This window comes from Hippocampus zosterae, chromosome 13, assembly GCF_025434085.1.
Source record: "Hippocampus zosterae strain Florida chromosome 13, ASM2543408v3, whole genome shotgun sequence".
NCBI classification, from domain to species: Eukaryota; Metazoa; Chordata; class Actinopteri; order Syngnathiformes; family Syngnathidae; genus Hippocampus; species Hippocampus zosterae.
In genome coordinates, this window is record NC_067463.1 from 15050324 (window position 1) to 15073736 (window position 23413).

The 23413-nt window shown below is 42.4% G+C and overlaps 2 protein-coding genes across 4 annotated transcripts; one reads left to right on the forward strand and one right to left on the reverse strand.

Moving 5' to 3' along the window:
- The first annotated feature begins 755 nt into the window (after positions 1-755).
- wdr19 (WD repeat domain 19) lies at positions 756-18699 on the forward strand. Of its 2 annotated transcripts, XM_052084841.1 has the most exons (37): positions 756-1000; positions 1446-1537; positions 1615-1680; positions 1762-1887; positions 2315-2430; positions 2518-2633; positions 2837-2917; positions 3328-3440; positions 3575-3748; positions 3826-3896; positions 4732-4898; positions 4979-5102; positions 5181-5287; positions 5381-5497; positions 5633-5788; positions 6531-6678; positions 6834-7047; positions 8218-8377; positions 8500-8610; positions 8736-8845; positions 8950-9007; positions 9388-9534; positions 9629-9711; positions 9948-10031; positions 10126-10272; positions 10656-10780; positions 10874-10983; positions 11540-11608; positions 11690-11767; positions 12051-12147; positions 12266-12390; positions 12911-12992; positions 13801-13951; positions 14497-14620; positions 14725-14801; positions 14962-15099; positions 17777-18699. In XM_052084841.1, exons 1-36 carry the CDS (start codon positions 995-997, stop codon positions 15074-15076), a joined length of 4047 nt encoding a protein of 1348 aa, XP_051940801.1. In that variant the 5' UTR covers positions 756-994; the 3' UTR covers positions 15077-15099; positions 17777-18699. The 2 variants fall into 2 exon arrangements, with proteins under 2 accessions (XP_051940801.1, XP_051940800.1); XM_052084840.1 differs by lacking the exon at positions 17777-18699 and having other exon boundaries at positions 14962-15168.
- On the reverse strand, positions 15697-22848 carry LOC127613795 (transcription factor AP-4-like). Of its 2 annotated transcripts, none has more exons than XM_052085046.1 (7): positions 22445-22848; positions 19916-20060; positions 19674-19772; positions 19369-19539; positions 18759-18905; positions 18386-18556; positions 15697-17880 (listed from the first exon to the last, which is right to left on the reverse strand). In XM_052085046.1, the coding sequence occupies exons 1-7, from the start codon at positions 22531-22533 to the stop codon at positions 17725-17727; spliced, it is 978 nt and encodes a 325-aa protein (XP_051941006.1). In that variant the 5' UTR covers positions 22534-22848; the 3' UTR covers positions 15697-17724. The 2 variants fall into 2 exon arrangements, with proteins under 2 accessions (XP_051941006.1, XP_051941005.1); XM_052085045.1 differs by having other exon boundaries at positions 19916-20081; positions 22445-22845.
- Between the last annotated feature and the right edge of the window lie 565 nt (positions 22849-23413).

Below are 23413 nucleotides of genomic sequence, written 5' to 3' on the forward strand. Positions count from 1 at the left end.
CTTTGGATTCCAGCACTAAAAAACTAGCATAATTATGAGTGTTGTACACAATACTGTACACAGTTACTCTACTATTCAGTAGTATACTATGAAATGTTGATGACTTCAGAGTAGAAACGTTTTTTGTAATTTAAAATGAATAAATAAAGTTACATAATTAATTAAACATACAGAGAGGGAGCAACGCTTGAGTCATTGTACCTTCATGAACGAATTAGTTTGTGGAAATTAAATGAATTATGAATGTTTCAGCAGCATGGTAACGCAGTATTTCCCAACCAGGGTGCTAGTGTGCCACGAGAGACAGGTGCGGATACTACTGTGCTATGTACGAAAGAGGAGACAGGCACATAAACCATACTAACAAGGACACTTAGATCCATTACGACAATTTATTTAAGGACAACTTTTAAACTCCTAATTGTCTTGAAAATGTACAACTTATAGACACGCCAAAAACAAACCAACACACACATACAAATACACACAAAACCCTTCCACCATGGGGGACTCGTACTAACAGTTTTCCGGTTGACTGCAGGAAAGAAGAGTAAAGATCACAATTTAAAGCATGTAAGCATACTGCCAAACACAAGCATAATGGATGTTTCCTGAGTCATTGTCAGAAAGTTCTCAAAACAGCATTCCGAGTTCAACATTTTATAGGTATGCAGTAATCAGTCAGTTCATGTTCCTAGTCGGATAACGAGACACGGGAACTCCCTCATCTCAGATATCCGGTTTATAAACCGGAAGCGATTTTTTTGAAGCTCTTGATTGGCTCAGGGCTGTTGCTATGACTTCTGTTCCAGACGCTTTGGCGTCTGCAAATTCTCACGTCTTCCACAAAGCTATCCTTTCATCATGTGGCTGCCTAGTACCGCAAGTACCCTGTGTTCAAATGTAGTTTGAAAATAATTTGAAACAAGGCGTAGCTTCGTGGGGTCAAACCTCAGCACCTAATAGAACGAAGAAAACATCTAATCTCATCAATATGAAGGTTGGTATTACGTAAATATTACTGTATTTTGGGTTAGCAAAACATAATTGAGTTAAAAAAGAATGAACATGTCTTCACTTAGCGAGCGGCTTGCTAAAGGTAGTGCTCATCAGATAACGAAACCTTTTGAAAAACGTTGACAAGTTTGTAGTGGAACTGATTTTCATGTCAGCTTCTTGTTAATCGCATTAAGCGTATACTGCCTTACACAGCTACTGGATGCGACCAATTCTTGTTATCCTGAAGTCTGCGTGTGCTCACCACCACGTATTTACCATTGGACACTTTTACACATGTTGTACATGCAAAAAGATGCCGTTATTTGCCTAACCTTCCTGACCGGATGTAATGATTTGTCATACGTTGTAACTGTTGAAGTACTGTACCTTTATTTTGACTAAATTAGAAAATGGTCTTCAGCCAAATGTCCTGATTGTGTCCACAGAGCATTTTTACTCTCATAGACAATGCTTGGATGGGCTCGAAGTTATTGTACAAGTGGCAGACATCCCTTGGAAATTATATAGCTGTTGCAGGGTGAGTGAAAATGAATGCCACGTGAAATACAAAGTTTGACCTGACTAAATCCATACACAATGTATACAACCCAACAGACAAGACAGCTCAGTGAAAATATTTGATCGCCATGGACACAAGTGGACTGAAATCAGCCTTCCAGGGTATGTGTCAGAGAATAGATGTTAAAATATGAGTCCAAAGATGTGTTTGAAATAATGCTCCGCTTTTTCATGTTCTCCTAGACGTTGTGTGGGAATGGACTGGGATAAGGACGGGGACATTTTGGCAGTGATAGCAGCAAAATCCAGCTCCATATACTTATGGGATGCCAGTATCAATAAAACTTCAAAGATCGATAGTGGAATGAGGTATACTTGCATTCAGTCTTGTGCAATTTAGATGAACTGTTTGAACAATGCTATGATGGCTGTATATAAGTACCGTAACTACAATGTTAATCAGTAGTGAAAATACATTCTCCTATTTGGTAATTTATCTGGATTGTCACCAAAAGTAATGGTTTCTTCCTTGGTACACACTCCAACTTTCTACAAAGCTCAGTGGACATCTATTTGCATAATCCTGCTTTATGTGTCCCGCTGTTCACTGGTTCTAGTTAAATTAGATGCACTGAAAATGGGAATTTAATCCACTAAATTAGTGGTGAAGATTGAATTTTTAAAACTATATATTTAATATTAATTCAACATTTATTCGTCATATTTTCCATGTTGCTCAGACAAACAGACTCGTTTCAGAGGTGCAATGATTTCAAAAAAATATTTTCCCCGACAGAGATCACATTTCTCTCATTGTGTGGTCAAAAATGGGGCCCCTGCTGGCAGCCGGCACTGCCAAAGGAAACCTGTTGATCTACAATCAGCAGACCTCACACAAGATTCCAATTTTAGGTAAATGACATAACAAGCATGATCGCTTTCAGCATTTCTGCTCGGTTTATATCATTCTTCTCTCACCTCTGTTGCCATGCATGGTAGGCAAACATACCAAGAAAATAACCTGTGGCTGCTGGAATGCTCAGAATTTACTGGCCCTTGGCTGCGATGACAACAATCTGAGCATCAGCAATCAAGAGGGGGACACAATCCGAGAGGTGGTCACATGGAAAACACAAACACATTGCAGCATGCAGCTGCACACCTTTGCTGTTATACTGTATAAGGGTCACACATTTAATTTACATTACTGGAGCTCTGTGTAAGGGAAATAGAAGTAACTATAAACAAGTAACATGACATCATAGTAAACACATGTGATTACAATGTACTGAGCAGACATGTTTTTATTTTGTTACAGATAAAACTGCGTGGTGCACCTGCAGACATTTACTTTTCCATGATGAAGACTAGCGAAAGGAATTCCCAAGGAGAGAACACTGTGAGTTTCAGTGTGTTCTTTTTCAATGGCACTTTCAACAGATGATTTTCTCTGGTTACTCTGGCTTCCTCCCACATCCCCAAAGCATGCTTCTCAAGTAGATTGACGATTCTAAATTGCTCTAAAAGTGTTAATGGGAGCGTGAATGGTTGTTTGACTCGAGAGGTTAAGCGGGACAAAAAAATGTATGGCTGGTGAACTCATTAGGTCTACATCCCAATAAACTACTACCACTACAGTAAGTGTACAGTTTAACTAATGACGGTTTGATTTCAATAAAATGCATTTACGATGATTTCAGTTTAGGCAGACTTTCTGACATCACTTGCATTGTATTTTATCAGTGTACATAAAGTGTATAAATAGAATTGCATTGCATAAGCTTACTTACATGGCATTTGATTGTCTAGGTGAGTGTCTGCGTGGACAAGAAAATCTTGGTCCTTTTCAGCATCACCAATACCGAAGACTGGTATGAGCTGGCGTTTGAGGCGAGTTATGGGCGCATCGTCTCTTATCGCTGGTACGGCACACACGCACAACATTACATAAGGTCTTTGGGTATTTTTTTAAAAAGCACTATGATGGTGTTTTATTACTATTGTGGCAAAATGCACACATTGAATATTCTCTGGAATTTTCTTCCACTTTTATCAGGTTTGGTGATGGCTATATTCTCATTGGCTTCTCCCATGGGTACTTTGTGGTCATTTCCACTCATGTCAGAGAGATTGGGCATGAGCTCTGTCAGGCTCGCAACCATAAAGACAGTCTTAACAGTGTAGCCATCTCATCCGCATTAAACAAGGCCGCCTCTTGTGGGGACAACAGGTATGTATAACCTCTTAATGGAGGTTACGCTTCAGTGAGGTAGGATGAATCAAACTAAATCCTTGTGTACGTTGCAGCATAAAGATCCATGATCTCTCTGACCTCAAATACATTAGCAACGTGATTCAGCTGGAGGATGAGACAAAAGGTGAGGAAGTTTCCTGCTATTACAGTAGTTTGAAATGTACCCTGCACGTTTCTCTCCGATGGCCTTCTCAAACTACCTGACTTTTTTCGTTGTTCAAAATTTTTTGGTTGTCGTCGCGCTGTCAGACTACCAGTTAAATATCGTTTGGGTCTTGGACCGTGCGAAACGTTACACCTACAAGTCTGTCACCGACCAGTCACCGTTCAATCGTTGCTTGCTCATGTCAAGATTCAGTCCATCGGCGCAGGTCTGACAGAGAGCCAATGTCAAAGTCATGTTGATGGAGGCATTATGTGCATGTGTTTCTTGCACAGAAAAAACTAAAAATAAAAATTAGAAAAAGGTACTATGCATCCGTTCCTGCATGGTGGGAAGAGGGTAGTATGGACTGTCGATTCACCAAAACGAACTTCATGATCACGGATTGGTTGAATGACACCACGTTTGCTAATCAGCTACTAGCTTGGCAATTAGCAAACGTAGCAGGAGTTGAAATAAGATGTATACTTTCCAAGATTTCCCCTTTTGTTCCAGTCACTTTTTAAATACTGTACACCACATTGTGATTGTGTGCGCCACTTCCAGTCTCACATCAGAAGTAGGAGGGCACTCTCTTCCCATTGGTCAATGCCGACAAATCAGTCGAAGGACCTCGTGGGACATGTCACCCTACACAACAAGACGAACAAAAATTCTGACAGGCTAAACTTTCGTCGTTGTCGAGTATGTCACAATACACGGGCTCAGATGCGCCAAGACATCTCAAAATCAGCTACAAAACACTACATTTGTCTGCCACGCATCTGTCGGCTTGACTTGTACCATGTCGGCTCAGGTCTGGACCAGCTGAGTTGGACAGATGATGGCCAGCTGTTGGCAGTATCCACACAGAGGGGCACTCTTCATGTCTTCCTCACAAAGCTTCCTATTCTGGGGGACAGTTTTGGAACCAGACTGGCTTACCTTACGTCTCTGCTGGAGGTCACAGTGTCAAACTATGGGGTGAGGACTTGCATTTATTGGAACCTGAAAGACTCCTCACTGGACTCATTGTGTGCCTTAGTAACTCAGTTGTTTTGCAGATACCTCCTGTGGCCATACAAGTGGAAGTCGAACCAACTTTCGTTGCTGTGGGACCTTACCATGTTGCTGTTGGAATGAACAACAAAGCCTGGTTCTATGCACCACTTCTGGAACAAGAATCTGGTGTGTGTCATGTTTAACAATCGTCCATTACGTCAGATCACTTCACGCGGCTCGTTTTAATGGACTATTTTTGTTCAGCTTTTACCAAACTGAGGGAGATTGAGTACTTCGGGACAGTTGCCAACATGTGTCTTAATGCAAAATATGCCGCAGCTTTGTTTAATGGTAAAGTGCAACTACACATGGTAAGTCACATTTACTTATGTTCTGTGTCCATTAGCTTATTAGTGAATTCCACACAAAAAATATTTATGCTTGTTACCTTGTTTGATTTCAAGATCGATGGCAGTGAGCAGGAGGAGAGGAAGCAAATGAAGTTGTTCCCAGACGATGACAGAAAAGGTCGGATCCTTTGCCATGCTCTCACCGCTGACTTCCTCTACTATGGCACTGATGTAAGGCTCGGCAACAGTCAAAGCACCAGCTCATTTATCCATGTTTCAATGATCTGTATATAGAAAAGAAATATGCAGAATTTCTGTTTCTCATTTCGTTCGCTGATTCCTGAGTTCCTTCTGTTGTTCTTCCAGTTAGGTAACGTTGTGTGTGTCCTGGTGGAGGATTGGGAAACTGTGAGCACTTACAGCCACACCGTGGCATTAAGTAAAGTTTTCCCAGATGTAAATGGCACACGGTTGATCTTTATTGATGACAAGAAGAGCGGCTTCCTGCTCACCCTTTCAAGTGTGAGTACATACAATGTGCACAATTGACACGCTTATGGCCAGCTGAAAACACAGCCAATTTGAGACCAAGACTCTTTAGATTGTACATGTGGCTGATAAACCAACAATCTGATCTCACTGCAGTACAACACAACATGAAACCCATGAATATATTAAATCACATTCAGGCAACAGCGTAAGACATGGTGAGTACCCCAACCTGTGTCTTCTGTGAGGGAGAAACCCAAAATTGCTCCGAAAAAGCCTTCAGAGCAATATCTCCAGCGGGGCCAGAGAGAGGATGCTCTCCAAAGACATTTGCTTTTTTAAATATTTTTTGTGAGCATGTGATCTTACTTTTTTACTGCCTTAACCTATAATCGAGATGAGCTGTTTGACATGAGGCGCAAGCGGTTGCACCTCATTTTCAAAGTAAAATTTTTTAAAGACTCTGATGTGTGACCTGGTATCAAATGTGCTATGGACCGGTACCAGTCGATGGCCTGCTGGTTGGGGCCCCCTGCTCTACATTAATCTTCGGTGTAAATGTGAATGCAAAAGGTTGTTCTTGTCTTGCCAGCCAACTGGACCGGTTCACCATTAGTCCAAGATACACCTTGCCCAAAGTCAGCAGGGATAGGCTCCAGCAACCCCGGGCAGAAAAGAAAAGTCATGGATAGATAGTTTATATTTTGTCCACTTGACCGCCTCAACTCTCTCAAAATGAGATCTCTGCTCAAATTCTTGTGTTCGGTCATTACAGGCAGCAGACTTGTGCCTTGAGCTTCCAAACTTCTCCCCCACCATCACTGGAGTGCTGTGGGACAACTGGCACGCTGACAGAGTAGTTTTTGTAGCTTTCGATGATGACAAAGTCTACACTTACGCTGTGCATAAAACCACCATATATGGTAGGGAAACTCCAAGCTTCACAGGTGTCTTTTTTGATGTTGTTAGCATCAGTAATCTTGTGGGCAATGTGATTCACAGTCATCCTGTGATTGATTGATGATGATCAGGATTGTTCCTTTAATCTATGTTTTCATGTCCCATCCTGATCATCTAGGCCCACGAGTGGTGTTAGTGGGGAGCACTCCTCTTCTCTCCTCCCAGAAACCTTTGCTGCTCTACAATGGCGTGCTAACGTGCCAGACGGCGAGCGGCAAGATCAGTGAAGTGGCTCTGAGCACACATTCCTTCCTTGAACACTCAACAAGCACACCGTCTGGGTCACAGCCAGAACTTTGCAAGCAGCTCACACAGGCCCTCCAGCTTAAAAGGTTAGCTCATCTGCTTTTGATTAGAGGGACTTGATTTCTTGGCAGTGTCAGTTTATATTAATTTAGATAATGGCTGGAGGCTTCAAATCTTGTCACCACTAGTCATCAGTTCACTGGTCACAAGTTTTCATGATTTTCTAGTTTCCGCCGGAAAACCGGGATTCTGCTATCCCGAAATTTGTTGTCCGCATGATTGAAAACAATCAGTGGAAATAAGGGCAAGGTGCAGAAGGGCATTTACAGTACGTGTTGTTTTCGACCAGGCTGCTAGAATTGCAGTCGGGCAGGCCATGTTCACGCTCCAGAGCGTGATGCCCAATTCTGATTTTTTGTTGTTGTTAAATCTGCTATTTTTTGTTTTCGTTCACAAAACAAATGCATCCTCTAATCATAACACATCCGTAATGTGACGCAAGCCCGCAAAGCCCAGCATGGAGTGACACACGCAAAAGATGATGACTTGTGGCAGTGTATACGGAAGTAAATATAATCCAACATGGAGGGGCTCTGTTTGATCATCTTATATCGACTGAAGAACAACGCGGGAGGTGGTGGAATTATTTGGGGGAAATGAGGCAACGCTTTCCTTTCTCTTCGTTTCATTCAGACTTCCATTAATAATGGAGACGTCTACTAAAGATGATGAGACTAATTTGCTTTATAACTGGTCATTTTCAATCTTTTTTTTTAAGGCCCATGGAAATTGCAAGCCGCAAAATCAAAATTTGTTCTCCACAGAATCAGAATTGCTCTCCACGGAATCATTTTTTTTTCTCTGCAGATTCCTGGGGAATTAATTTTGTTTTCACTTTCAGGGATTTGTTTCATATTCGAGCAAGAAGTCTCTCTGTCAACTATGCTAACCATTTCCCATATTTTTTAGTTCGTGTGTCTGTGAAATCATTAAAAATTATTTTTCAATCCTTTGGTACAAGTAAATGGTCAGAACTTAGAATTTAAATCAATGCATAGGGCTAAAACATTGCAGTCTGGTGCTTTTCTCCTTATTCAACAAGCATTTATGGTACTCTGCATTTGGTCAATTCTGACACTGGTTCCTAATTCTTCCTTATGTGTCAAGTCTTTTTAGTCTCTTCATAGTACAGCAGTGGGTGGTGTTCCATTTATGAACAGTAGACAATTCTGACCTGTGTGCACATTTGTCACAAGGTTTTACGAAGCCTGGGATCTGTGCTTGACTGAAGGCAGTGAGGCTGACAAGGCTGAGATCGGCAAAGCCTGTCTGGTTCACATGGAAGTTGAGCTGGCCATCCACTTCTACCGCATGAGTGGCAATGTGGGAATGGTGATGTCACTGCAGGCCATCCAGGTACAGTTATGGCCGGTGGAGCTTTGGGCATTGCTTGCCAAATAGCTTTGGCTTTTCGAACAAATGAAACATGAAGTTTGTGAATTCAAGAATAAACACTAAACTTTTTTTTTCATTCATAGGGCATTGAGGATTATAACTTACTTGCAGGCCACTTGGCCATGTTCCTGGAGGACTTCTGTCTTGCTCAGGACCTCTATTTGGCCTCAAGCTGCCCCATAGCTGCCCTGGAGGTCAGATACATAGATATACACACACACACACACATTTGTACATATATACTGTTCCTAGTTTTTAGGCTTCAGCATTGTAAACTAACGAGTTGTTGTAAGTTAAATTCTCTTGTTGTATTATTCAGATGAGGAGAGACCTGCTGCACTGGGACAGCGCTCTGAAGTTAGCTAAGGGGTTAGCAGAAGACCAGATTCCATTTCTCTCCAAAGAATATGCCGTTCATCTGGAGTTTATGTACATATACACACCCAGAAACAATCTTAATTCTGTTATGATCTTTAATGTTAGATCTGATGCATCATCTGGTTTTCCGTGTCTCTCTCTCTCTCTGTGTGTAGTGGAGACTACATGAATGCTCTGGCACATTATGAGAAAGGAATGACTCATAATAATAAAGTAAGTGCGACAGTTTAAATTTTTGCAGTTTGACGTCATAATGAAGTGTGAAGTCAATGCTTCTGAATGCGAGTCAAAAATAGGAACGGCTTTCAGTGTGATGCAGTACAACAATTTAATCACAATCATGAACAGATTGTGAAATTAATACCTCACTGACCGTATAAATCAAAAATGAGGACAGTACTATCATCCTTAGAAAGGCACAATCAGTCCCATGGAAACTCACTGATTTTCTAAAGTCAAGAGTATCATTTGATAAGGCACAAACATTGTCTAGTTTGAATAACGATGACACTGTCATACTGTTGTTGTTGTTTTTTTATCAATGTTGTTTACTTTTTTACTCTACTGTTTTCTTACTATCCCTTGGGTTGCAGTTCCAGGAGCATGATGAGGTATGCCAGGCAGGTGTAGCCAGAATGTCCATTCGGATGGGTGACATAAGGAGAGGAGTGGCACAGGCTATTCAGCACCCAAGTAGAGTCCTGAAGAAAGAATGCGCAGCCATACTGGAAAGCATGAAGGTAAGTGTTTAGTTTTAGTGCCCTCTAAATTCCTGTACGGTATTATGGATGTGTGTCTGTATTTGATTTTTTTTTTGTTTGTTTTATATCGCAGCAATTCTCAGAAGCTGCACAGCTCTATGAAAAAGGACAGTGCTATGACAAGGCAGCATCAGTTTATATTCGCTGCAAAAACTGGTGAGACAAATCCCGAAAACAGAGGCGTTCATATCCTGAATGTGGTCTCAAGTTATATTGTCATTTTATGTGAAGTGTTCTTTTGATGGCGGCGCAGGCACCCGCAGCGGCTCCTCTTGTAGTCTGTTGTCTGTTTAAGAGGGAGGAAATTTTATCTGTGCTGCACACATTTGACAATAAAGTTGTACATGATACTTGACTTGAAGTTGTCGACAGTGAAACAATTCCTTTTTCAGGGTAAAGGTGGGAGAGTTACTGCCTAATGTCACCTCTTCAAAGATTCACCTGCAGTATGCTAAAGCCAAAGAGGCAGATGGCAAGTAGGTTCCATTCGGCGTCTCCATTGAGCTCAGGAATTGTAAAAAAAAACAAACAACAACAACAAAAATGGGGTAATGGTTCTGTGTTCTTCAGTTATAAGGAGGCAGCACAAGCCTATGGGAGCGCAAAAGACTGGGACAATGTAACTCGCGTGCTGCTGGATCACCTGAAAAACCCAGAAGGAGCTGTTCGCATTGTCAGAGAGACGCAGAGCATTGAAGGAGCGAAGATGGTGGCCAGGTGAGACAAAATGTCTGCCTTGACAAAAAGTTAATGCTCAGTTTTAACAAGATGTTAATTATTCTGGTTGCAGTTGGTGTATAACTGCATCATAATCTACTGAGAGACGTTCCGTGAATTATTTGATCCAATATTGATTTTCTGGAATATTAGAAACACAGACCCCTAAACAGACAGTTCTTATGTCGGAGCTCATTTGACTGTGAAAGGGCATCGAGTCATCAAGTGACTGCACATGCAAATTACCACACACAACAACATTTGTTGTATGCATACATAATTCCTGTTTTAAAAAAATACATGCAAGATATGCTTTTCATTCCTTCACTCTGCTCTTTTGTGTCATCGTAACAGCTCGTATGATGGGTTTGTGTCCTTTGCAGATTCTTCTTGTCGTTAAATGACTACGGCTCAGCCATCCACTTCTTGGTGCTGTCACAGTGCAACGATGAAGCCTTCCAGTTAGCACAGCAGCACAGACAGATGGAGGTCTACGCGGATATCATCGGTCTGTGACTGTCACCTCTCGTTAAGTTGAAATACTGCGATTGGGTTCATTGCTTTGCATCATGCACTTTACCGCTTTGTGCATGTTTACCAGGCTCTGATGCAACACTGGAGGATTATCAGAGCATCGCTCTCTACTTTGAGGCAGAGAAAAACCACCTGCAAGCTGGCAAATTCTTTCAAAAATGTGGACAATACAACAGGGTAGGACATCGCTTTTATTATTATTTTTTATTTACACTCGTTCGTTACCATACATTCTAAAACTCTGAAATTATTTCCTGACAAATGCACTGACCTATTGTGAAATATGGACCTGCTTAGTTGAAGCCACAGCTGATGATATACTTGTAGCTGCCATGACTTAGTCTGTTGAATGAATGGCAACAGATGGATGCCTGGTTAATTGTATCTTCTGCCATCTAGTGGAAGACTGTTTCGCATCACTGGCATAGGTGGATGACCAATCATACATTATTGTCGTAAATAAATAACGATTGAAGATATTGAAAATCATTTCTGACCAATTGAGTACATTTAGATTATTATCCGCGCTAATCACTCAGCTACAGCATCAGCCCAACTCGGGAACGACCTCCAAGTGGTGCTGGGCGTGCCTTCGCGCTACGAACAGTTCCCTGTCAACAGACGACAACTGGGTCTGCAGGTCGCTGCGGCTTTAGGAGGCGCTTTGGGGCCCAGTTGGAGGTTGCTCAACAGCAACAGCTACAGCATCAACCTCTCTTGTTCTCTTCCTCAGGCGTTGAAGCACTTTCTGAAGTGTCCTAATACGGAAGACAGCCTGGCTCTGGACATGGCCATTGAGACAGTGAGCGATCAGTGTGTCCGGTGCAAAAATCCCTCTCAGCCGCGTTCAAAATTCATGTGTTTAATGTGTGTGTACCAACAGGTGGGCCAAGCCAAAGACAGCTCCCTGACTAATCTACTAATAGAATACCTTATGGGGGAGAGCGATGGCATCCCAAAGGTGATGATTATACGGTGTTATGTGTCATCCCCTTTTTACATTTTATCGTGACAGTTCCAGCCGAAACTGTTTCCATATAACCCTCTCCGTTCAGTGAGATACAACACAATGCCTTTACAAAAATAAAAAGATTTTAGTTCCTGCGATTACACAGCAACTATAATGCAATTCAGAAAAACTACTGGTGTTTGCTGTTTCGCATAGAAACAATTCTTAGAAAATAGTCTCAACGGTGTCTGAAAATTTTAACCACGTTTTAACTGTTTCTCGTTTGGATTATTAGGATGCGAAGTACCTGTTCCGACTCTATATGGCACTGCAGCAGTACAGGGAAGCCGCTCGCACTGCCATCATCATCGCTAGGGAAGAGCAGAATGCAGGTATGATCCACTCTATCCCAAAAGCTGTTTACCTACCATTGCAGCATAATAAATGTGATAGAACCACTCTACTCTGAACTGATTTTCAGCCGTGTTCCTTGTGTGTGTTTTCTACCAGGTAACTACCGTAGTTCCCACAACGTGCTGTTCAGCATGTACACACAACTGCAGGCCCACAAGATAAAGATTCCTGCAGAAATGGCCACTAACCTGATGATCCTGCACTCTTACCTGCTGGGAAAAGTGAGTGCTGAATGTAAAATGGACAGCCAAACAAAAACCATAAAATACTTTTAGTGGTTAGGTTTATTGGAAACACACCTGAATCAGGGTTATGTTTGCTTTTGCCTTTAATTTTAAAATCCTGTCTCATGAAAAAAAAAACTTATACGATCACAACATATCAAAATAGAGGATATTGGATTGTTGGATTGGATCGGTTGCACTAATAAAATGAGTTTCAGTTTGTAATAACTGGGTAAGGATTACGGATTTTATGACACTTTACATATGGTGAATTGGCTCAAATTGACATGTCGAACAATCAGTCCCATTTAATATGCGTTTGAATATGATTTCCCCATTATTAGAGACATTATATTTTTGTTATTAAGTTTATTTTTTTTCCACACGTAGCAAATTAAATACTATTACGTCGATATACCCTAGCAAAGAGAAAGATGAGTCAAATGCTGTTTCACACTGTGCAATGACAATAAAGATTGTCATAAATAAGATTTAAAAAACAAACCTTTCCATACAGGTTCATATCAAGAGGAAAGACCACCTTAAAGGGGCACGTATGCTCATTCGTGTCAGCAAAAATATCAGCAAGTTTCCTGCACGTAAGTCATTCGACAACAATGCAGCTATTATTCCTTGTGTGTTTCTACATACTTGGCCAATAAAGATGATTCTGATTCGGAGCTATTCATCCCATTTTATCGTCAGTGTCACGGGTGCGGACATTGTATCGGTCTATCGTGGTGAAGAAGGAGCTGAGCCAAAGGGCGATGCTCTCAATTTACCGGTCGATCTACGTTCCAACCCTCATCTATGGTCACGAGCTATGGGTCGTGACCGAAAGAACGAGATCCCGGTTACAAGTGGCCGAAATGAGTTTTCTCCGCAGGGTGTCCGGGCTCTCCCTTAGAGATAAGGTGAGAAGCTCGGTCATCCGGGAGGGGCTCAGAGTCGAGCCGCTTCTCCTCCACATCGAGAGGAGCCAGATGAGGTGGCTTGGGCATCTGATTCGGATGCCCCCTGAGCGCCTCCCTGGTGAGGGCATGTCCCACCGGGAGGAGACCCCGAGGAAGACCCAGGACACGCTGAGAGACTATGTCACCCAGCTGGCCTGGAAACGTCTCAGGATCCCCCGGGGAGAGCTGGAAGAAGTAGCTAGGGAGAGGGAAGTCTGGGCTTCCCTGCTAAAGCTGTTTCCCCCGCGGCCCGGCCCCGGCCGGATAAGCGGTAGATGATGGATGGATGGATGGATGGATGGATGTCCCGGGTGAGCTGGAGCCTATTCCAGCTGACAAAGAACCATTCACACTTACAGTCACACCTTGACATAATTTCACATTTTCAATGAGCCTAATATAGAAAAAGACATTTTTTGAACAAGGTCTCACTTTGTGTGTTGTGTTGCTGCAGATGTTGTGCCCATTTTGACATCGGCGGTCATTGAATGTCACCGAGCCGGGTTGAAAAACTCCGCCTTTGGCTTTGCTGCCATGCTCATGCGGCCTGAGTACCGAAACGAGATACACCAGAACTACAGGAAGAAAATTGAGGCTATGGTTCGGTGAGCAACCAGCATGACACACTCTCCTGGCGTCAACTGACTTCACATACCACACACAATCACACGCCGATATGTTTATTTATGTGCTCAATTGAAAGTTGACTATTCAATGTTGTCTTTCTTTTTGAAAATTGTTCTGCCTTTGTCAAAAGGATGAGGAAACTGTAATTTACGAACTTCACCACTAGATAGAGCAGCTACACTGTAACTCGGGTATCACCAATGTGGATCAAGCAGGCACCAGGTAGACCCCTTGAGTAGCAGCCCATGTTCCTGTTCTAAAAATCAGTGCCATGCTTTGAATTGTATATTATGAATAATAGCCTTTACATACATTTTACATAAACATGATAACTATTATTATCTTATGTACGTCACCTGGACCATCTGTCTGTTTTAGAAACCAAACGCATCCCTTGAGCACAAACATTTGCTTGCCCTTGCTCAAACTCCATGAGAATCCCCAAGAAAATCTGAATGTTCAGCGGTATACATCGTGGTCATCTATGATCTGTTCATTTGATACCCGACTTTCATGTTGTTAGGCGTCCAGATACATCAGAGTTGGAAGAGGAAACTACCCCGTGTCCTTACTGTGGCTTTCAGCTTCCGCAGAATGAACTGCTGTGCATCTCGTGCAAGAACAACCTGCCCTATTGCATTGCCACAGTGAGTGTGCTTGACCATTCATTGGGCTGATCAAACACGTGACAATTTCCTCCTGGAAAATCACATTTTGTTTCTTTTGTCTTGCTTTATCGCCACAACGATAGGGTCGTCATATGCTGAAAGAAGACTGGTCTGTGTGTCCTCATTGTGAATTTCCTGCACTCTACTCGCAGTTCATCCTGTAAGCGACACACGCTGTGGTTTGGAATACTATAGTTTTGACACACTTCGTTGAAACAAAATGCATACAGAATTTATTATGACTGCCGGTTTCTCAGTATCGATTGAAAGACAAGAGCTTTGGATGAATTTATTTGAAAAAAAGTGACTTTTGATTTCAGGTTACTGGAGACTGAGACAGTGTGTCCGATGTGCTCAGAGACTCTGAGTGCCCAGCAAGTGAAGAAGATCAAAGATTGTTCCAAACACTTGCAGACGGATCAAGTGGATCAGTGAAGCTGACGGTGAAAGTTGAACATGTACATTTGCCCTCTTCTCTTCAGCTTGCAGTTTTAACAGAATTCAAATGAACTTTTGTGAAAATTTAATCCTCTGCCAAAGCCACTCTTTTGACTCAGATGTAGAGCACACCGACTACTGTTTATATTCTTATAACTTTTTGGGCATCTGGTTTATTGAATTGTTAATGTAGTACAGTAAGATATCTTTATTTGTCCCACACTGGGGAAATTTACAGTATTTACATGTATTTTTTACCTGTATTTACATGTAATGTACATGTAATTTTACATGTATTCAATTTACATGAATGGGCAAATAGAGTAATTTTAACATTTGTCAAATAAACCAATACAGCTATTTTCAAATATGATTAGAAGCTCACGAATGGACTTAATGCTCACTAATGGGCATAAAGTACAGTATGTCATCCATGTGCATATCCTATGTTATGGTGGTTCACGATACTGTATCGCACAATTTCAGTACACAAATTGATTGCCGGTAGTTTTCGATGTGGAGATTGTAGTAACTATACACTCTCCTCTAAAAGTCTCATTGTTTTTGTCCAACAGCCAAAGGATAAATAGTTTGTGCACATTTAATGATCAAGCATGTTGTCATAGAAAAGTACAAATTTTATTTTTATTCTTTGTACAAAGCACTGTTTACCCAAGTATTTTTAAACAAAAATATAACAGCTTCTCATTGACATGGACTGAAAAAAATGAGACAAAATATAAAACGCCAACAAATGTAAAGACAGAAAAGCAGATCACATCGAACAAAAACAAACAGTCATTGTAAAAAGTACTTTAAAAAAAAAAGAAAATGGAACTTCCTCATCATTGTTTCAGGCAGTAGAGGACAGCAAGTGCTTTACACCAAATAGCTCAAAATTCACTGAAAGGCATCAGTCCTGCAATCCAATGTGTACTGTACAGGCCATGTTGTTGAAAAGTGTTTTTCTCAGTCCACCGACTGAAAGTCCAGTTTGACTTTCGGCTGCCTCATATTTGACAAAATTCCACCCATCCCCCTTTGACACTACGAACAACCCACATTGCGTGAAACAAACTAGTTGAACCAGATGGAACACTGATGTTAGATTGTGAGCAGCAGCGTCCACATACTTCCGAAACCCTTTTCACGTTCAACATGTTTGCCAAAACAAAACAAAAAAACTGCCTGTTACACAACACGTTAGTTACATGCATTCAATCTGCAACAGAACTCGCGAGATGAAGACAACTACGAACACATGGAATGTTTACAGCATCAAGTTGTGTTTGGAAATAGAAACACAAGAGTTCCAGTTGAAAAGGAACCCCCCCTCCCCCAGACAAGATAAACAAATATCACAACATGAAGAGATTCCGAGAATTGGCTAGTGCTCATTTTTGGCCCGTTGTGGTATTTCAGTTTGACAGTGACCGATCTTGGTGTCTTTAACAACACTGATGACTTTTTAATTTTTTCCCCAGCACAACCACACAAACCTAATTCAGTCATTTGGAAATGACTTTGGCCACATTCGAAAATGTTTAGCTCAGTGCTCGATAGCAGAGCACCATGTTGGTAAACCGCATCTTCTAAGAACGATAATGACCTCCTTTGATACAAGCGCGTCACAATTAGACTGTTGGTGTGACATACACACACCTATTAGCGGTGCATAGTAATCTTCACCTCGTGTATAAATTGGCTGAAGATGCAATTGCATAAAAAGCAAACACTCAAGTGCATAGTCACTGAAAACAATAAACCAAGATCAGAAGTTGCGACTGGAAGTCTTTGGTGGAAAACATAAAATCGTCATGCAGACTGACGTTTCCTGTGTTTTATGAGTACATCACATTTTCATCTTTTATTAACAAAGTAAGATTGTTTCAATCAGCCAAGTTGTCCGAGATTGACTGAGAAAGCCCGCCAGTTGTGACCACAACACTGGTGAACCAACATTTCGTTCTCGCGTCAACTCAGCGGGTGCATATTGGATGGCTCAAATTTTGGATCGCAAGGCAAAAAAAAAGGCTCCTTATCAAACCCAATAAACATCTAATTTTTTAGGTTGATTGCAGTTCAGTAACCCTGTCATGGCGCATTTCCCAAAACACATAACAGACTGTCAATCGTTCAATAGCTTATATTCTTCGATATCCATTTTAAGGGCTTAAGATGATAATTATATTTATTCAAGTAAAATCTTTTCCTTTAGTATTGATCCTGTAATGAAGTCTGGGTGACCTGCCTTATTTAGAAAATGCACAAGACACACGGGGAAGAAATAATTGCAACTCTTAAGTCCTCCGTTCTTAACCAAAAAGTCACAGGCTGCTGCTGAGCGCATTACATTCAGTTCTCCATTACAGTAAAAATGTCAATTTGCAGCACGATATTGTCGATGCAATGGAAAACTGGGAGGACGGAGCGATAACTAGCTGCCCCAAGAAGCCCCCTTGGCCTCCTCTGCACACCCAACATGCGTATTTTTCAGTCGGACAATTCAAACCACAAGAGCAACAAAGAAAAGCGCTTCACTACAGGAAGTTGGAGCTTGGAGAGATTTTTTTTTTAAGTAGTCAAACTTCTGGATGGAATCTTACAGTGAGATGGTGTTAAGTGTTTGTGAGTCCACAGCACAATCAGTTCATTGAGCAGTCCTCTCCCTCTGTGTTTGTGTCGGTGTCAGAGCAGGCTGTGTCCATGGCGACATGGGCGGGGCTTACAATGACGGCTCGTCTTTGCTCCTCCTCTGCGCTTGCTCTCCTCTCCTGAGTGCGCTCGATGTGATGGATAGCCTGAGAGGAGCAAACGGATGATGCAGCAAATATTCCACAATGAACCTCCACAATCTAATGGGATCTGCTATCAAAACATTTTGTACATGTTTATTACTGTGGTTGTAGTTCATCATACCCTTTGTAATAAGATACTGTACACCAGAAGTATCAAACCTTTTTGTCATGTACCGCTTTGGCGTTGTTCTTTCCCTGAGAGGGCCGTTATGACTGGTACGGATTTGAGCAAGAAACATGAAGTGGACGCAGATGATTTGCTTCAGTGGGCCATATTAAATGATGCGTCACCGGGCCTTGAGTTGAGTCTCCTGTCTGTATACTCTAAGTACGGTGCAGTAAAACAAGCACACCACTGCAAACTACAACCATAATTTAATAGCTCTTTGACAGGAAACTGAACAATTACTGTTTTTATAAAGGCAGAAGATTTTGATTCAACTAATGTATTGGACGCTATTTAATTGTGCCCGTGTTGTGCATTATCGAGAAGATGTAAAGGACATACCTGCACAATGGTGTCCAGGTTTTGTCTCGACGTAGACATGGTGCTGTTGTGGAGAGACGAGCTCATGGTTACCACGGTGACGTGGTGATGTTGTTGCTGGGTTAGTGTCGGCGCTGGCACGATGACTGTCGGGTGGTGGGTTGAGGCGATGGGCGTAGGGGAGGTCTCCAACTGAAAACACATACAAATCACCTTTGTTACATCAGCGGGTCACTTCAATGTCAACACACAACAATAATGTATATTCAGTCATGCCTGATGACTCTGAATACAAGCAAAAATGTGTGGTTTGTAATAAAATAATTAACATTTTCCATCACTGTAGTCTCTTGGAATACAGGTGGATTTTACATGTATAATGTGTGTGACCAACCTTTGGACTACGAGGTGGTCTGTCTGCCGCTTGGATTTGTTGTAGCCGCAACAGTGTCTGGCTCTGGAGCTGCGCATGCTCCTCGTCCACCTGCTGGGTGATCACCCTGAGGCGATCCGGGTGCCCTTGGGTGTCCAGAGAGCGCACCTGAATCCAAACAAACGGAAGCAAGCTGTGGTAAACCAAATGTGCCAGATACATAGAATGGCAGTATTGAGAATCACTCCCTATCCACGATTTGATGCACGATATATCGCGAGTTGGCCATTATGTTGATCAAGTGTGAAGTGCGTATAGGTTAGGTTGTCCCCTGTATTGCGTCCTTGGTATGTTCTATAATGCAGCTTCAAAATAACAGTGATGGGCATCTTAAAATGTCCCATGGTGCATTGCAACGATACAGAAAAATGATGTTCCCTTTATAATGTACTGTTTGATTCTCAGCACAAGACAAATCCTTGAACTGTGGTGCGAAAAGTATCTTTGAGCAAGACGGATGCTGGCAATCAAGCATTGGTATGAATATGGCACCTGCACAATTGTCAGCGTTTTGAGCGGCAACCGCACGATGTGGGGATTACAAAACAACTTCATTCAATGTTATGCTCACCTGCTCCTCCAGCTGCATGCGAGCGGAGCGTTCTCGGTCCAGCTGCTGGCGTAACTCCAACATTTCCCTCCTCAGCTCCTCCACCTTTTCCTCATCCAGAGTGTCAGGAGAGCCGATGCCTTCATCCTTCTCCTCCGCTCGCCTCCTCTTGGGCGAGGAACCGCTGAACTCCTGCAGTCACAATGTGGCAACAGTGTGAGACAGAAATCACACACACTATACACTGACTTAAAGCAAAACTATTCTTTGAACAACATCACAAAGGTTACATGCTTGAAAGACGCCGCCGGGACACTAGGGCCTACCTGTATGAAGCGTTTGAGCTGGTTGTTCTGTGACAGGAGCTGCGTCTTTTCCTGCTCCAAGGTGAAGATGTAGTCTGCTGTCTGTTGCAAGATGGCTGCCTGCAGAGAGACGCAAAAGTGAATACACCAAGCAGAACGGATGATATCGCGTGCTATCGAGTGTACACACACACGCGAGCACACACACACACACACACGATGTTTTTATGTAGGTTAAGATGTCCCAATGTATCGCCATGTACCTTGCTTAGTTTCTCCCCATCTGTGTGAGGCAGGAGAGTTTTCAGGGACTGGAAGCCCGCATTGATGCTTTGCATGCGCCGCCGCTCATTGCTGTTGGCGATTTCGCGTCGGATTCGTCTCTCCTGGTCTTGTGCCGTCTCTGGACTGAAGGGAATGTTGGCCAGACTAAGGAACAGTCACAGGGCATAGGTAATAATTTATGTTTTCATATGAAATTGGGAGAAGCTGCTCGTAGCAACATCATAAATGTAAATGCTCAAAAGTGGGTCAGAAGCCATACTTGAGCTGACAATATGTGCCGTTAACTCAACACTTTCACACAAAGCACACACACTGGACAAAAATACAGCCAAAATAAAATACAATAGTGGATCAGACACACACTAATAATTGGAGAAAACTTGGCCTAACTTGACCCCTTCGCATTCCTTGACCTGAACTGCCTCTGCATCACAGTTTAAATGAACTCTATGAGTTGCAAACCCACCTCACCCTCAAGGTTGTCGCTTAACATGTTCACCATTAAAACGAGATTAAGGCACAGAGATGACAACTAACCCAAGGAGAGAAACCAGTAGAACTTGAACTGAGGTGTTTATAAAACACCCCAGGTCAGAGAGCAACTAGCTTGTGTGGTTTAAAAAGGATACGATCATTGTGGGTGGGGAAACCACACAAACAGAGAGCGAAAGGGAATTTTCAACTTTGTGGTTACTAGCCAGTAACACTGGCGGGAAAAACAAAAGTAGGTGTCTACTTTCTAAATGAAAATGATATAAGTAAGGGAGGAAGAAAATGTGTAAATAAGAATGGTATAAATGGAACAAAATGAGATTGGTGAAAAATGCTGGGATGCTTTTTTTCATTATGAGCATTTATTAAATTAAACTTTAATAAGTCCAATTGTAATAAATCAATGTCAATATACCGGTATGTATAAATTATCATTCATCCAGGTCACTGAAATCGAATATATCTGTACTATTCAGTTTGCCGTTTCGACTCTATATGAGTTCATGCACAAGGGCTCGAGGGAGACCTCAAGCCTTTGAGCATGAACTGACGAAAGACCACCTGAACAATACAGTTATCACTAATGCCCCGAGAAGTGTCAATGTAAGAATATGAAACTTTAGAGTTTGGATTTCTAGCTCGGGTTAGGGGCATGTAGTTAAGGCTTCAAGCAAAGGTTAGGGTTTAAACCGAGTTTTAGGATTTTCAACAACGTTTCCGCTTCGAATTAGGGCTTTGAGGGATCGTGTTAGATATTCAAGTCCTGGTGTGGGCTTGTGTTTTGACCTGGCCTCCCCTCTTTGTATATTCTTACCTTCCTTCATTTAAAAAAAGTCTAATAAATGTAATTGTATATGTAATAAATTGTAAATGGAATAAATATCAAATTTGCGTTACATATTTCAAAAGCATAATACCAGTGTGGCATGCTGCGTACAACAGTTTTTGAAAGGTTTGCATTTGTTTTCGGTTGGCCGGAAATGCCGTCCTCTGCATTAGCCTGTCCAGGTGTGCTTAATTAAGTGTCCGGGCTCCTTTTTAAGATAGCATCAGTTGTTCAAAATTATCCGCGAACTAATACATGTTTTACCACAATACGTACTTATTCCTAAAATGTCGTTCTGGGGCTTCGGACAAAGTTGGAAACGAGCTCGGCTGTCGTCGGCTTCTACTTTGGCCGCCAGCAGCTGCGCACCTACAACATGGCCGCCTGAGGGCGCGTCGCCCAGTTGGTAGCAGCACAGTGAAATGTGACTCCACTCCTCCGGTACACGCTGAGAGCAGCAGCAGCAGCGGTAGGCAGGCAGTAAGCAGAAGGCCCCCGGGCACCGAGGAGAACAATGCTTTCGACCGTTAACGCCAACGATCGCTGCTGCCCCCCCCCTCCAAAAAAAACCCCTGAACACCGATTAACCGCCGCGTGTGGCCGGACGAGTGTGCCCGCTGTACCGACAAAGCCCAGTTGAGGATCTTAAGCGTGCACTGAGCGCAGTTGGAATTTTTTCACGCTGTTAGCTTGGCGAGTTAGCAGCACAAGCGCGGCTACTGCTTTACAACAGAAGCGTAAAAGCCACAATAATTATATATATACTATTAATGATCCGAAAGACTACGATCTGGCCCAATGCGCAATGTTATCAATGCTAAGCGCGTCACAAAATACATGTTTGATTACCCTAATTTAGTTCTAAATCGCGAGACTGACGAACACGTTAACCACCACGTGCTCGACTCCAAGTGCCATGTATCGATTTCAGGTGGTTGATTTACATATTTGGGGAGTGAATGCTTCCTTAACGCGTCTTGCTGGGTAAAGCAAGGCTCTCCAGCTGACGAAGGACATGAAACGGGCGACCCCTTTTAGCGTCCGCTCGCACGGGAAGACTGCAGCTCAGGTAGTAATCCGCCACTTTGTACAACCTTGCTGCCAAACTATCGCATGCTAGCAGCTAACGGCTAACGCGCTACGTCGAGCCCGCAGCGCAACATCCACAAAGTGCTTCTTCGAAACGTACCTGCACAGTCCCCCGATAACATCCTTCTCCGTCTTCTTGAACTGCTGGAGGTTCGGTATCTTCTCTGTCGGCATCATGAAATATTCCATGCTTTCAAAGCCACCCCCTGAAACGCGTGTTTTGCCCTCTCTCCCACCCACTTCTCTCCCTCGGTGGGAAAAAAAACAAAGACTGTACTGGGAAACGCACAGTTGCCGTAGTCTATTCGAGCAGTCACTCACACGCAAGAAGCGCGGTGATGTGAATAAACGGATTTGAAAAACAAAAAGTTGTAGCTGTCCACAGCTGATGGGGTTCCCTCCAATGCGTGTGAGTGCGTGCGCGCGCGTGTGTCATCTTGCCTCCGCCTACTACGTGTTTGTGTCCATGTCTGTTGCCTCCGCCTACCCTAGTGATTGTGTGCGTGCGTGTGTGCGCGCAGCTGATCTGTGAGAGGCGGGAAACAGCTGGTTGGAATCAGCCTCCTTCCGGTAAGACAAACAAGCTAGCAGAGAGGACAGGAGAGCAGCAAGTGCCCGTGAAAGACAACAGCCGCTTCTGGATTTCACGTTGGAGCACTCCAGGGGCGCGGCAGAGGTTCATCTATAGATAAGGTTTAGAAAATGTATGTGTACAATTTTTTTTCTAATTAAAATTATTCACTCTCCTTTTAAACATGTATTTATAATTACCGGTATGTTGATGCCAACCAAGTAATGAGCAAAACGAGTTTAGTTTCAGATTTTTGAAATAATGTTATGTGCGATAAATACATTTTTCAATTGTTGAATGGGATAAATCGGTACAAAAATAAATAAGATGGTTAAATTGATTTCAATTACAGTAATACATTTTTTTTTGAAAAAAAAAGACAACCTAACAATTATAAATACAGAAGTGCCTTGACGTGGGAGCTTTATTCATTGCCTGACCAAGCCTCTAACTGTACAGCATATATTTGTATATCAGATCAGTTTTCTCCATATAAAT

Bases quoted from the DNA above. Each gene is read 5' to 3' on its own strand.
- LOC127613795 (XM_052085045.1), bottom strand. From the start codon at position 22,533: ATGGAATATTTCATGATGCCGACAGAGAAGATACCGAACCTCCAGCAG. The intron at 19,773-19,915 runs GTACATGGCGAT...GTCTCTCTGCAG, and splicing joins ATGGGGAGAAACTAAGCAAG to GCAGCCATCTTGCAACAGAC. The intron at 18,906-19,368 runs GTGAGCATAACA...GTTTGGATTCAG, and splicing joins GCATGCAGCTGGAGGAGCAG to GTGCGCTCTCTGGACACCCA.
- wdr19 (XM_052084841.1), top strand. The intron at 8,378-8,499 runs GTACAGTTATGG...TTTCATTCATAG, and splicing joins TGTCACTGCAGGCCATCCAG to GGCATTGAGGATTATAACTT. The intron at 12,993-13,800 runs GTAAGTCATTCG...GTGTTGCTGCAG, and splicing joins TATCAGCAAGTTTCCTGCAC to ATGTTGTGCCCATTTTGACA.